Source organism: Bos grunniens, chromosome 5 (assembly GCF_055505025.1).
Source record: "Bos grunniens cultivar Pamir isolate PY7600 chromosome 5, Bosgru_T2T1.0, whole genome shotgun sequence".
NCBI classification, from domain to species: Eukaryota; Metazoa; Chordata; class Mammalia; order Artiodactyla; family Bovidae; genus Bos; species Bos grunniens.
This window is the reverse complement of record NC_141169.1, coordinates 12,661,814-12,676,668: the sequence shown is the minus strand read 5'-3', so window position 1 is coordinate 12,676,668 and position 14,855 is coordinate 12,661,814. Positions and strand designations below refer to the sequence as shown.

Below are 14,855 nucleotides of genomic sequence, written 5' to 3'. Positions count from 1 at the left end.
ATAGAGGACCTCTTTAATCATTGAAGTGAAGAGGTAAAAAAACAAAAAAAAATACATGTAGACCCCAATTAGACATGAAGCCTTCTAGGCAAGTTTTTTTTGTTTGTTTTAATTCAACTTAATTTAAATCATGATAAAACCATGAAGACAGGTTACCATAACAGCAAATTTCCAGTGAAAGGTTAATGATTTGATAATTCAAACAAATAACAGGAGTATCTAGATAAATGGAAGACACTTAAATTTATTCAGATTGGCTAAATACAATTTGAATAGGCTGACAGAAAAAACTGCCATAGAAAAGAGGAATCTCCATAAACTTTGTTTTACTCAGCTTCTTAATAACTGAATGATATGAGGGAAATCAGAAGCTGCGGGAGTGGGGGGAGGCGGGTAACCATTAAAAACTAGAAAATAAATTCAAGTTCTAAATGGCCCCATCTTAAAGGAACAATCAGAAGCACTTTCTATACATCGATTAAGTTAAAAATGATGACCAATATCCAAACACATTCCCACAAATGTGTTTGCATTTTTGTTCACTCTTAACACATAATTATAGTAGCAACTCAAGAAACTGGGCTGACACTTGCCACTATCGTTTTGTCCTGTGAAATTATGTCCACACTTGAGTCTCCTAAAAAGATCCAAGAAATATGAAAAGGGAAAACAGAGCTCAGGAAAATGCATATGAAGTGAAAAGATAAAAGTTAAACACAACAGAGTGAAACAGATGACACTAATTATTTCGCTGCTGTTCTCACTTTCTATTTCCAACATGCTTTTGTTTCATGTGTTTCAAATTAAATGTGTGTAATTTTAATTCACTATAATCACCACCATCACCACCACCAACAAAAAATACTTAGAATGGCCAAAAAGCAATTTAATCTATTGAGATGCAATAAAAATAATTTAAGGGAAACGTCAATGAAATAATCTATCATAGGCAAAAACGTCCTGTGTTGTTCAATTAAAACGATAGTAAATTAATTATGCAGATGCTTACCAAAAGGAACCAATTCTAAACATTTATTCAGCACCCATGCCTGGTAAGGATCATGTGAGTGATGACAACAGGAAACAGGAGATGCCGCATATGGCTGAAAGGAGAGAGTCAAGAGAGGCCCTGGAGGCTCAGGCAGAGTCTCCGAGCAGCCCTGGGCTTTGGCAAAGTCACAGAGGCTGGCTTTACAGGCACAGGAACTGTATTTCTTTAAAGCTGAATAGGTTTTCCACAACTGATTCTAAGCAAACTTACAAGAAACTGATTTTATAATTTATTAATTTACACTGAGAAATACATTTACAACAACAGCCCATATCATTCATTTGAGAGGACACTCTTTCCTAATTTTAGAATTGCAACTAAGGCAGATAAAGCCAGATATTCTAAAAGAAAATCTTAAGCAAGCTGGGCAGCTGGTTGAGTTGCCTGTGTAGTCTTGATCTATTTCTGCTTCATAAACTATTTTGGCTATCCTAAATCAGAATACCTCTTCTGTTTTGCTTTTGAAAAATTTCTCTGTACTTAGGAAGACCAATTAACTCCTGAAGACCAAAAGATAATTCACTTGAGAATGTTACAGATTTACATATATAATCATCACTTCCAAAAAACAGTTTGGTTCCCTTGAAGCTGGTAAAACAAAATCTTAATCCCTGAGATGAAATATAGAACACTTGTTTATTAGTAAAGTACTTATAAGGTATCACTACTGATTTTTTTTTTTTTTTGCAGATGGTTAATCTCACCTATATATATAATAAACTTTAAAAAATTTTAGCCCAAAATGATGCCTGCCTTGATTTTATCTCCAGATTCCCAGGGTATCTTTCCATAATCTTCAGTACTGCATTTTCACAGCTGGAAAGAATAGTTACTGTTTTCTATTTTCTCAAATTAAGTTATAAAGCCTATTAGTTAGAATAAGCCATATAAAAACAATGATGATAAATATAATATCAGAAATAACAGCTATCTAGTTCAGTACCGTATTTCCAGAAGTGCCTTCAATAACATTCTTTATAGATCTACGCTTCACTTCATTCTTTAAGAATAATATACTCATCTATATGCCAGAAACTGTTCGATATGCTAAGAACACAAAAACAAAAAAGGCAAACGCTGGACTTTTGTTTTTTAATCTAACTGCAGACAGAGAAGTCAGTGGACAATGAAAACCGCATGACGTGTTAATATATGAAATATACAGGCTGCTATAGAAGCATATACATTTCCAGAGGTTCTTGACAATCTATATTTTTTCCAAGGAAAGAAAGACCTAATTGTATCATCACCATCACAATCATTACCACAACCCTCATCATTTATTAGCCACAATTTGTTGAATCCATGCTATATTCCCAGTTCTGTATCAGGAGCCAGACCACATTATCTTTCATCTTTACTACACCTTTGTAAGATAGGTAATATTATACTTTTGAAAAAGGAAAAAAAATTACAATAGCAATCAACTGTGATCGAGAGCAACTCATAGCTGGGCTGGCACTGGCACACAGATCACACTCTTCCCTATTAAATATGAAAACACATACAGTACACCAATACCAGACAAAGTCTATGACCAGGCCAAGTCCACAATCATGAGCACAGACAGAAACAAAAACATCTGCAAACATGGCAGCTTCCATGGAGGCAGCCCCTGGGAGATGCTCGCATGGTGGGACACAGAGGCCTTGTTCCAACAGGCAGCACCAACTCGTCACCTATGTAAGTGAGACGCTGTGGAGGCAAGTTCTCCAATTTCCATCAAGCCTTCAGCAACTGTAACATCTTGACTGTGAAACCATGAGACCCTAAGCTTGATCCGCCAGTCCACCTGCTCCTGAATTGCTGACCCACACGCTGTGTGAGAGCGTGTTATCAGCAACAGATAACGTGTAACATTGTGTAATACTAATATAATTATGGGTCAATGAGTGTGTACTCTTCCAATTAAAAGAATTATAAGGGAGGTCATACAATTATCGTGTTTCCCTTTAATTATTAGGCTACTCTGTTCTGCTTCTTTGAACATATTTTATAACAGCCACTTAAATCCAACATCTAAGCCCAATTAGGATCAGCTCCTATTATTTTCCCCTCCTTGGGTCACACTTTTAATTCTTTGAACACAGCTACTTACAATGAGCATCAAGGCTCACTTGTAATCAGTGTTTTGAGCAGGAGTCACACTTTCCTATTTCCCTGCACCTTGAGCAGTTTTTGGTTGAAAAGCAGCATTGTGGATAACTTACTGCAGGGGAGCTGCTTTATTTCTCTAAGGATTTGGTTGTTGTTCTACGAAGAGAAGCGAACTTGCTTGGACCCACACTGAAATCTGACTCTCCTTCCCCATGCAGCAGCCAGCGTCTCTGCTCAGCTGCTGATTTACAGCACCCTCTCTCCAGCATATCCCTGAGCCTGTGTAGTTCAGCAGGCAGATAAAGACTTGGGTACACGTGACAGTCAGATTGGGGGTGGCGGGGAGGGGGGGAGGGAGGTTCAATCTCTCTGTGGTTAAGTTTGTTCCCAAGGCGACCCAGCCCAAGTTTCCAGTCATCCCACCAGCCCTGAATTCTGCCCTTTGATACAGGAATTCACATAGGCTTTTGATCTTTGCTACCCAAACTGTGTACACTTTGGGGAACACACCCCATCAAAGTTGCAGCAAGCCTGCATACCTCCCCGGGAGCTCTGTCTTTCCAGGGGTCACCATTCCCCTGGTTTGTCAGTGTTTCTGTGGGACTCTCCGGGTCAACAGTGTGTGGGTGGGTGTGTGCAGTCCAGTGATCCAGCTTTACATTCATATCTTAGATTTCAGTCCTTCTATGGCCTTCCTTCCAGAAGGTGTTTCTTCAATTCCCATCTGCTCTGATCTGAACTCTGTCATGACCATCTTGAGCTGGGAAGGATGTTGTTTTCCATTGATGCCCCGCAAGAAAGTCATGAACTCACAGTTTTTCGCAATCAGTAGCAATATCTCAACAGAAACTCTTCTCATATTTCTGTCCCTGTTTGGTTATCTTCTAGAGACTTCCAATTGTTGTCTTTAATAATCTAGTCAGTGTTTGTCATTGCTATCTGCTGGAGGAACTGCCTGATCTCTTCAACTGGCCATTACCTGAAGTCCACCCTGGACTATTTTAATAGCCTTCGGGCTTATCTTCCTGCTTCCACCCACACCTCCTCCACACAGAAACTAGCTCCTGGAAAAGTACTGGCACACAGCAGGCACTAAGTATATGTTCCCTGAATAAATGAATGAACAAACTTCCCTAAAATAACAGAGCTGGTAGAACTGGAATTTGTACCCTGTCTGACTAAACAGTCTAAAATTTTAACAGCTAAATTACACTGTACAGAGTGGCTAACAATTCTTTACTAAGATATAAATCTGGTCAAAGAGCAAAAAATGCACTTCTTTGACACAAACAATAAATTTCACATAACGGGGAAAATGTCCTTCTTTTCATAATCTTTACTTAAACAAAAATTAATATTCCTTTACAAACGTACATTATAAAAATCATTTTTAATACTAGAGGCAGCTGCCCATTTGTAGAATTGAATATCTTACATAAAAAAAATTTAACAGGGTAAGATACACTTCAAAAGTGAATATCCTGGTCTAGATTGTATTATTGTCAAATAGGCTTAAAATTCAACATTCAAAACTTGAAGCTCATGGCATCCAGTCCCATCAAACAGATGGGTGAAGACGGAAACAGTGACAGACTTTATTTTCTTGGGCTCCAAAATCACAGCGGATGGTGACAGCAGCCATGAAATTAAAAGACCTGTGCTCCTTGGAAGAAAATATATGACAAACCTAGACAATACATTAAAAAACAGAGACATCACTTTGCCCACAAAGGTCCCTGAACAGTCAAGGGTACGTTCTTCCCAGTGATCATACACAGTTGTGAGAGCCGGACCCTAAAGAAGGCAGAGCGCCAAAGAATTGATGCCTTCCAACTGTGGTGGTAGATAAAGACTCTTCAGAGTCCCTTGGAGAGCAAGGAGATCAAACCAGTCAATCTTAAAGAAAATCAACCCTGAATACTCAGTGGAAGGACTGATGCTGAAGCTGAAGCCCCAAGATTTTGGCCATCTTATGCAAACAGCTGACTTATTGGAAAACATCCTGATGGTGGGAAAGACTGAGGGCAGTAAGCCAGGGCAGAGGGCGAGATGGTTTGATGGCATCACCAACGCAATGAACGTGAACTTGGGCAAACTTAAGGAGACACTGAGGGACAGGGAGGCCTGCCGTGCAGCAGTCCATGGGGGTCTCAAAGAGTCGGACACCACTGGGCAACTTCACATTTTCTTCTTGGGTCATAATCACCCAGAGAAGGCAATGGCAACCCACTCCAGTACTCTTGCCTGGACAGTCCCACGGACGGAGGGGCCTGGTAGGCTGCAGTCCATGGGGTCGCTAAGAGTCACGACTGAGCGACTTCACTTTCACTTTTCACTTTCGTGCACTGGAGAAGCAAGTGGCAACCCACTCCAGTGTTCTTGCCTGGAGAATCCCAGGGATGGGGGAGCCTGGTGGGCTGCCATCTATGGGGTCGCACAGAGTTGGACACGACTGAAGCGACTTAGCAGCAGCGGCAGCATAATCACCACTTGAAATGATCTTAATCAAGAATCCAAAAGACTCAATCACGTTAGGTGATGACATCTCCTGCTGTGTTTTCACACGGATCTGTAAGCACTGTTCCGCGTTTCCCTCCAATCAAAAAAATTTCTTTAGTTGAATTACTAAAGAAAGGTCCTAGCACTCTTTCTTGTTCTTTTTAAACTGTGTTAATACAAAAGCACCCGAGGTCCGAGCGGCGAGAGGCGAGGTCCGAGAGGCGGTCACAGAGCCACGCCATCAGGAGGCGGAAAAGCGGCTCCGCTCCCTCCCACGCAGCGATCTGCCTGGCCCGCTCCCCGCCGGCACAGCCCTCAGCTCGACTTCCGCGACCGGGGACACTACCCACGGCCCGGGGTCTCTTCCCGCCTTCTTGCCCGCCCCGCCCACCCGCCATTCACCTGACATTCTCCCGGCTTCCTCTAGGGGGCACGCCTCTGACGCCGCCGCGGACGTCCTGAGCGCCGACAGCACCGTCTCCGGGGGCAAGTCAACCAGTTTCTCCCACACAGACTCCGTGTAGAAGTCCACCGTATGTGCATTCGAAATGGGCAGGGCTTCCCTCAGGAACCGCAGCAGCTTCTGCAACTTGACATGTAACGTGGACAGGTCCTGGGTCACCGGGAGCTGGCCGGAAGCCGCCATGACGCCCCACCCTCCCGGACTGTAGGTGGCGCAAACGTGGCCTCGAGGCAAGGGCTCGTTGGGAAGCAGGAAAGGCCGGATAAATAGAACTCAGATGTGGATTTTTTTGGGTGGGCGATGGATTGCTTCTGCCTGATGACGTATTTTGACTGAGTCCGTTGTGTTTTTCCTGCGCCTTGGTTGGTGTGCCATGGCGCCCGTTTGGCCGGCAGCAAGGGGGCGGACAGGGGGGTTGAGTACGCGTGGAAGAGTTTCACCGGTTGAATTCAGAAATAAGAATGTGAAACGGAAAACGTGGCGACCTAATCATCTGCAAGCCTTCGCGGGGAGCGTTCGCGAAGGTACGTATGTAAGAAGGCAGCCTTTTACAAGTCCTCGGTCCTAGGAAATCTTCGGATACGCCATCCTCCCAAGCTGGGAAGGATTTAGGAACCAGACCCAGCCCTACTTGGAGCCAGGAAATCTGTTCTTAAATTCGCTGAAGCTGTGGGGTTTTCAGAGCCCTGGATGAGAAGGCGAGGAAGTGTTGCTCACTCTAAATCTTTAAACATTTTCCTCGACTTACGCTCATTTTTTAAATATCAGAACTCTTTCCTTTACGTTTTCCCCATGAAACCTGCATGTATTACAGTAAAGACTAGAAGGCAAGCTAGAAATTTACCCATTCTCACCCTTACTAATTAAAAATATCACAGAACCGTCTGTTTTTGCCTTACTATATTTACTTGCTTTAGTATTTTTCGTTTTATCTTGCCGTCATTAAGTACCCTTAAATCCCATATGGACTACTAAATCTTAAATAAGTACAGTTTTCTGATCATTGCTGTTGAGAAAGTCAGACACCACCATCTAACCTGGTTAATGTTGAATTACTTGTAAAAAATCGGTCATAGAAGTAGTTTCTCTAAGGTAAAATAATAGATGTGAAGTGAAATGAAAGTCGCTCAGTCATGTCTGACTCTGCGACCCCATGGACTGTAGCCTGCCAGGCTCCTCTGTCCGTGGAATTCTCCAGGCCAGAATACTGGAGTCGGTTGTTCAGTCACTCAGTCGTGTCTGACTTTTTGCGACCTCACGGTCGCATGGGAAGCATGCCAGGCTTCCCTGTCCTTCACCGTCTCCCCGAGCTTGCTCAAACTTGGTGATGCCATCCTGCCATCTTGTCATCTGTCGTCCCCTTTTTAATCTTTCCCAGCATCAGGGTCTTTTCTATGAGAGCTTCAGCTTCAGCGTCAGTCCTTCACATGAATGTTCAGAGTTCTGTTCTTTTAGGATTGACTGGTTTCACATCCTTGCAATCCAGAGGATGCTGAAGAGTCTTCTTCAACACCACACATGTTCAAAATCATCAGTTCTTCAACCGCAGCCTTCTTTATGGTCCAACTCTCAACATCCCTACATGACTACTGGAAAAACGATAGCTTTCACTAGACGGACCTGTGTCCGCAAAGTAATGTCTCTGCTTTTTAATATGCTGTCTAGGTTTGTCATAATTTTCTTCCAAGGAATAAGCATCTTTTAATTCCTGTTTAATTGTATGGCTGCAGTCACTATCTGCAGTGATTTTGGAGCCCAAGAAAATAAAGTCTGTCACTGTTTTCCATTGTTTCCCCATCTATTTGCCATGAAGTGATGGGACTGGATGCCATGATCTTAGTTTTTTGAATGTTGAATCTTAAGCCAGGTTTTTCACTCTCCTCTTTTTGCTTCATCAAGAGGCTCTTTAGTTCCTCTTTGCTTTTTGCCCTAAGGGCGATGTCAAATGCGTATCTGAGATTATTGATATTTCTCCCTGCAGTTTTGATTCCAGCTTGTGCTTCCTCTGGCGCAGCATTTCATGTGATGTACTCTGCATATAAGTTAAATAAGCAGGGTGACGATGTACATCCTTGACGTACTTCTTTCCCAATTTGGAAACAGTCCATTGTTCCATGTCTAGTTCTAACTGGTGCTTCTTGACCTGCATACAGGTTTCTCAGGAGGCAGGTAAGGTGGTCTGGTATTCCCATCTTTTGAAGAATTTTCCAGTTGTGATCCACACAGTCAAAGGCTTTAGCGTTGTCCATGAAGCAGAAGTAGATGCTTTTCTGGAATTATCTTGCTTCTTCTCTGATCCAGTTGATGTTGGCAATTTGATTTCTGGTTCCTCTGCCTTTTCTGAATCCAACTTGAACACCTGGAAGTTCTCGGTTCAGATACTGTTGAATAGAAGTAAGGGCTTTTTTCCCCCCTTAGGTATTTATTGAAGACCTAGATTAAGTGTTTAGGTGAATTAATGAATCTGTTTAATTTATGAGTACAATAAATTGGAATTGTGCAACACTCTAGTTGTTTTTCCTTCTTTGAGACTTTCCTTCTTTCCTTCTCAGTTGAGTTCTTCCCAACTTCTGTTAGCTTAGTCTTTTTGCAAAGGACCAAGGTACTATTTATTCCAGTAGTTTCAACTTCTTTTCTTGAAATAACATTTTAAAACAAAACATAGTGAAATCTAGCATCTGAACATGATGGTGTAAAAAGTTTTCTGTTTTAAATTAACAACTACATTTTTCATGCAATGTTTTCTGAGAAAGTAATTCAAGACTGATGTATTCTTCAACAGGACAAGGCTTTGCATTTCGAAGAAAACTCAAGATTCAGCAAACTTATAAGAAATTACTCCGGAGGGAAAAGAAGTCTCAAACCCCAAGTGAATCCCCCTTCACAGATTGGTATCCTGATCATCTGAAACATCTTTATTTAGCTGAAGAGGAAAGATTCAAGAAGCAGCTTAGAAAAGCTGACCAGCCTCTGTCAGAAGAACAAGTTGATCAGCCTTTGCCAGAAGACCAAGGTAGCAGTGACCAGGCTTTGTCTGAAGAACGCTGTAGCATTGAGCAGCCTCAGCCAGCAGAACCGTGTAGCATAAGAATAAAGTATGTATTACAGTCTTTTGAAATTCTTTATTGTGGATGTAAGTAGCATTTTATGAAAGAGATTATAGAACAGTTTCTATAGTAATGGGAGTTTGCCTTAGGGCATTTCAGAAATCGCAAGTGATTATGTGAAAATATTTTCATGGAGACTTTCGTGGTAGCTTAAATGACTGAGTTATGTTAGGTAAGTTTAATAAACAAAGTAATAGAATGGAATTAAGAGATCTGGGTTGTAGATTTAAGCCTCTCACGTACATTTATTTGGACCATGCTTAATGCTTGCTATTTATGTTTTTAAAAATCTAACTTTTGAGAGGTATTATAGTGTAGTGCATCATAGACTCTGGAGTGGCTTTAATATGTTGGTGCCCAATGTCCTCTTCTTTAAAATGGTATTAATAATAGTAAGTATGTGATTTACAGCTACCATGTTGCACACCCCAGGATGGATTATTCATAGACTATGGTATCCCTGACCTATCTCATGATGTTGTGGTGATTAAATGACTTCATTTATATATGGTCCTTTAAAAGGCATGTGATACATGGGAAAGTGGTATATGACTGTTACCTGCTACTGCTGCTACTACTACTATTATTAATATGGATCCCCCCAGCCCCGAGAACATATACTTGATTGCAATTAAAAACAAATGAAATGGAATAGAGACAAGGTGGTCAGAGAACTTTGGGATTAAAGTTCGTGTACACCCATAAAGTCCTTCATAACATCCTTCAGTTTAATGCCTTTGCAGCCTGTCATTTCTACCATACGTATGCTGGTTTACTTCTTTAAACATTTTAGGACCTTTCAGAACTTTCTGTATTTTCCCTGGTTAAACTATTTCTCCAAGACTCTATATTTATCACCTTCTATATCTTGAAAAATATAACAAAAAATTTAACGTGTTATTTGGGTGTCTTACTAGCAAGATTTAACGTCTTTCTTTCAACATCTCTCCCCCTGCCTCAAGTTGCATTAGTGAGATTTGACTATATAAGTACTATATTTGATGTAATTTTGACATAATTTTGGTTATATTATTTTTAATGCTTATGATTTGTTGTCATTTATCTTGCAAAGCTCCATTAATATTCCAAAGAAAAATAAAAAGAAAACGTCAAATCAAAAAGCACAGGAAGAATATGAGCAGATACAAGCGAAGCGTGCTGCTAAGAAACAAGTAAGATCTATTTTAAAATATTTAGATTCATTTTTCTTTATCCTAAGTGTATATGTAAGCTTTTCTTTATATGGGGCCCATAGTATGCCCATCTGTAAGTATTTACTGGGTAAATGAATAATCTGAGAGGAGCTGGAGAATTTCAACATTCCACTTCCTCCATTGTTTATATTACCCTTGAAGGTGATAGTAATAGTCATTTTTTAACAATTGCCTCAAAAGATTATACATAATAAAATTTGAAAACTACTAAAAAATATAGATTTTTATAAATTTACATCAAAGCAAGTAGAAGTCAGAGGGAGGTATTAGAATAAAATAATATTTTAAAGAGTTTTCTTGCTCATTAAAAACCCTACTAGATTAACTTAGCAGTAAGTTACTGTTCTTTGTTATCATTCATAAACCCACAGTTATAATAGCTTTTTTAAATGAGTAGAACAAAATCATGTGCAGCTTCAGCAAAATTATCTGTGTTTCATTCATATTTCTTAGATTAAAGCTCTATTAATCTATCACATTAAAAAGGTTTAGCACATCAGTCAAAAAGACCCCAAAGTTGGTGCTGATATATAATTTCTTGTATGTGTTAGTTTTACAGATTGTATAATTAAGAAATCTGGAAGTTTAACATGTAAAATTTATTTGATTATTTTTAAACTGATGGCAGACTAGAGTGAAATAGGAATATTTCTCCATGGAAAAACTAAACCTCTGTTTCATAGAATGTTACAGTATACTTTCCTTTTTAAACCAACCTTCTGATACTGCCACCTTTGTAAATAGTATATTAGATGAAATAAGAGCCATTATACTGTAAAACATACAACATTTTAAAAAATTCTGTTATATATTAAAATATAGTATATTGATATATATAATTATGTAATGTATGTGAAAGCACTTTGTTAATTATGTCATACAAATGTAAGGGTGTGTCATGTGGAAGCTATATGTGTTACAGGAGAAGTTCAAAAACAGTGCACTTATTGTATTATTTCAGAAACTTCACTTTTATATATGAGAATAGTATTTTAAGTAGTACTTTTCAGATCTATATAACTTTGAATGATTTTTCTATAAGCGCAAATGAATTTAAGTCTTGATCTTAGCAAATCAGATGAACCTGATAATTCTTAAATAATCAAAATCATAATATCTAGCACAATATTTTACGTGTATACAGTGTACAGTCAGTAAGTACTTCTTGAATTTAAATACTTGAATTAAATCTGTCAGATGACAAATTTAAAAGAATACCAGATATTCTAGAAATGATTTCAGTGTTAGAGGGACTAGATAACCTGTAAAGTCACTTCTGACTCTTCAGTGGATCTAATTAAATGATGAAATTATTAAATATGCCTTCTGTCTTTGTGCTTTGATTTTATTCATATGCAAAATTAAAATTGTTAAATGATTTTGCATTATGCTATGCTATAGCACATATGATAGTTTAAAGGCAAAGAGAGTACACTACTGCGCTTACTAGTAGCATTTCACATTTTGAAAAATATAGGACAGACCTTGAAGTGTTTGCATGGTGATAGCTATTTCAACAGAATTGTGACCAATATCTACTGTTTGTCACTAATGAAAATTATATATGTTAATAATTTCAGGAATTTGAGAGGAGAAAACAAGAGAGAGAAGAAGCTCAAAGGCTCTACAAAAAGAAGAAAATGGAAGTGTTCAAAATACTGAGCAAAAAGACTAAAAAGGGCCAACCAAACTTGAATTTACAAATGGAGTATCTTCTAAAAAAAATAAAAGAAAATAATTAAGTCAGACGTTGTTGCCTGACTAATCAACCATTAAAATATATGCTTGCTATTGAGTTCTTTTGTATATGGAGTGTCCCTCCTAACATATAACTAAATTTGTCAACATAAACTGAATGGCTAAGCTATATTAAATAAGATATCCAAATATTTTTGTTTTTCTAAAAGAAAATTTTCTATGTATGCTCTACATTATATATGATTTGATTTTTATTTATTTACCACTGAAGGAAGGTTGCCCTTAAGAACTGAAAGAACCTGCTATTTGCGCGACAAGTTCAAGCATGTGATAATTTTGTACCGTATGAAATTCAAATGAAATAAAGTGTTTTGAAAGTAAGGGAGCAAAGCTTTCAACAGATCATTTCAATAAGTGTTTAAGTTTAGCAGTGAACTGTTATGGTTTTAAAATTCTATAATTATGGAATCCTGAAGGAGGCAGAGACTCCCCTTGAACTTTTTAAATTTATCTTCAGTACATTTTATAGGGGGAGGATCCTATACACTTTATGTATATGTATATCCTGTGCTGCTGCTAAGTCGCTTCAGTCGCGTCCGACTCTGTGCGACCCCACAGACGGCAGCCCACCAGGCTCCCCCGTCCCTGGGACTCTCCAGGCAAGAACACTGGAGTGGGTTGCCATTTCCTTCTCCAATGCATGAAAGTGAAAAGTGAAAGTGAAGTCACTCTGTCGTGCCCGACTCTTAGCAACCCCATGGACTGCAGCCTAGCAGGCTCCTCTGTCCATGGGATTTTCCAGGCAAGAGTACTGGAGTGGGGTGCCATTGCCTTCTCCGATGTATATCCTATACACCACATTATATCCTATATACTGTTATAGTGTGGTCTTCATAAAGCACAGTTTGATAATTTATAATCATTCCCTTAAGTGGAAGTAATGGATTGCCCCAAAAAGTTTCTTTGGGCTTTTGTATAACTTACAGAAAAACCAGAACAAACCTTTTTGCCAACTCACTGCATAGTGTAGTATTTTTTGAAGGGTGATGGCAACCTCGCAGTGTCAGAGCAGGTCTTAAGTTTTCCAGATCCTATGGGACCGTATCATGTAAGAACATTGTTACGGGACCTACCAGTGTTGTGTCTGTTGGTACCTTTGTGAACCAAGGGAAAGTACTGCAGTGCTGCTGCTCCTGTTTCCTTGAAATCACTGCAAAATCAGATAGGCTTGGTTATCAACATTATAAACAAAAGAACTGCAATAGTAAAACATTGCGTTGTAAATGCTATCCTTTATAAGTGGTAACAGGTGCACTGCAATGTTGCTTTAAGGTTTTGGTAGCTCTACTGATGATTCTACATTTAAAGGTGCAATAGAAGATGCTGAAGAAACATGACTTACTAAAGAAGAATTCTTTATTACAGAGAAGAACATTGCTTAATAATTTGCAGTACATTATATTATATGGGCTTTCCTGGTGGCTCAGATGGTAAATTACAGGAGACCTGGGTTTGAGGAGACTGCAGTGCAGGAGACCAGGTTTTGATCCCTGGGTCGGGAAGATCCCCTGGAGAAGGGAATGGGCTATCCACTCCAGTATTCTTGCCAGGAGAGTTCCATGGACAGAGGAGCCTGGCAAGTTACAGTCCATGGGGTTGCAAAGAGACAGACACGACTGAGTGACTTTTTCATGTATATATTGCATTTAAAATGAACAACTCAGCCTAAATTTGGCTACATTGGTAAAAACAGTAGACTGTGAAGCAGTGTAAAATAGTTAACTGCTTAATACTGATTTTACATGTGTTTTACTTCTAGATGTCAGGACGAAACATTACAGATCTGGTCTTTTTGCAAAATGAGTAAAAATTAGTGAAGTTCATTTTAACTTTTTGTTCACTACCTGCTATATATGCAAGTTCCTCTGAGGAACATAGATGGCAGTAAGTGCCAAATAACATCATAGAATGAGAAGCAATCAGTGGCCATTGGGTTCAAGACAAAAGATGCAGACTTGACTACACCGGAGATGTACCCGCAGAGCTTCTTAAGATGCACATTCAAGAGCCCTATCCCAAGATGAGTAGCCTTGAGGGGCTCCATAATAGATGCTCTAACAAGCAACCTGGTGGTTGCTGTGGTTCATCCTCTAAGCCCTAGACCAGGGTCTTGGTCTTTGAGAGATGGTTCATCTGGTTATACAGATCAGAAGTTTCACAAATGAGATGGCCTGTGTGAAAAGCCTTCAGGATTGCGAAGGGAATTATGGGTGAAGACAGCATGAAGAAAATTACAAAGGGAAGAAAACTTGGGATATATTTAAAAGCTTAAAGTCTTAAAAATAGTTATGATGTATATTATTACTGATGGGGTTAACACTTCTATCCATGACTGATGTGTCCTTCCACATGAAGGGGGCACCCATACCTAACACGCATGGCCTCCTTACTGATCTTACTGTACTTTCAGGGAGGGAGGTATGACTTATGTATATGATCACTTTGGGAGAGGACCTGGCCTGCCTGCCCTTCCCTGTGGTTCAGGTAGTAAAGAATCTGCCAGCAGTGCAGGGGATGTGGGCTCAATCCCTGGGTTGGAAAGATCCCCTGGAGAAGGGAATAGCTACCCACAGCAGCATTCTTGCCTGCAGAATTTTCATGGACTGAGAAGCCTGGTGGGCTACAGTCCCTGAGGTTGCAAAGAGTTGGACAAGACTGAGTGAAGA

The 14,855-nt window shown here is 39.6% G+C and overlaps 2 protein-coding genes across 15 annotated transcripts in view; one reads left to right on the top strand and one right to left on the bottom strand.

Moving 5' to 3' along the window:
* METTL25 (methyltransferase like 25) overlaps positions 1–6,356 on the bottom strand; it is a 142,421-nt gene extending 136,065 nt beyond the window's left edge. For 6 of the 14 annotated variants that reach the window (XM_086398892.1, XM_086398890.1, XM_086398888.1 and 3 more), the window contains exon 1: positions 6,050–6,356. In XM_086398892.1, coding sequence (XP_086255018.1) covers positions 6,050–6,293 — 244 coding nt within the window. In that variant the 5' untranslated portion in view covers positions 6,294–6,356. The remainder of the gene's footprint in view (positions 1–6,049) is intronic. The other 8 variants (XR_015163464.1, XR_015163462.1, XR_015163463.1 and 5 more) reach the window with 2 other exon arrangements.
* Positions 6,357–6,444: 88 nt separating this feature from the next.
* On the top strand, positions 6,445–12,510 carry CCDC59 (coiled-coil domain containing 59). Its single transcript, XM_086398898.1, has 4 exons — positions 6,445–6,634; positions 8,893–9,205; positions 10,290–10,389; positions 12,012–12,510. Exons 1-4 carry the CDS (start codon positions 6,484–6,486, stop codon positions 12,171–12,173), a joined length of 726 nt encoding a protein of 241 aa, XP_086255024.1. The 5' UTR covers positions 6,445–6,483; the 3' UTR covers positions 12,174–12,510.
* The last annotated feature ends 2,345 nt before the right edge of the window (positions 12,511–14,855 follow it).

What these genes read in the sequence shown, in the direction of transcription:
- CCDC59 (XM_086398898.1), top strand. Translation starts at nt 6,484, where the DNA reads ATGGCGCCCGTTTGGCCGGCAGCAAGGGGGCGGACAGGGGGGTTGAGT. An exon ending in CGCGGGGAGCGTTCGCGAAG is followed by an intron (nt 6,635 to 8,892) that starts GTACGTATGTAA and finishes ATTCTTCAACAG; the next exon opens with GACAAGGCTTTGCATTTCGA. An exon ending in CCGTGTAGCATAAGAATAAA is followed by an intron (nt 9,206 to 10,289) that starts GTATGTATTACA and finishes TATCTTGCAAAG; the next exon opens with CTCCATTAATATTCCAAAGA.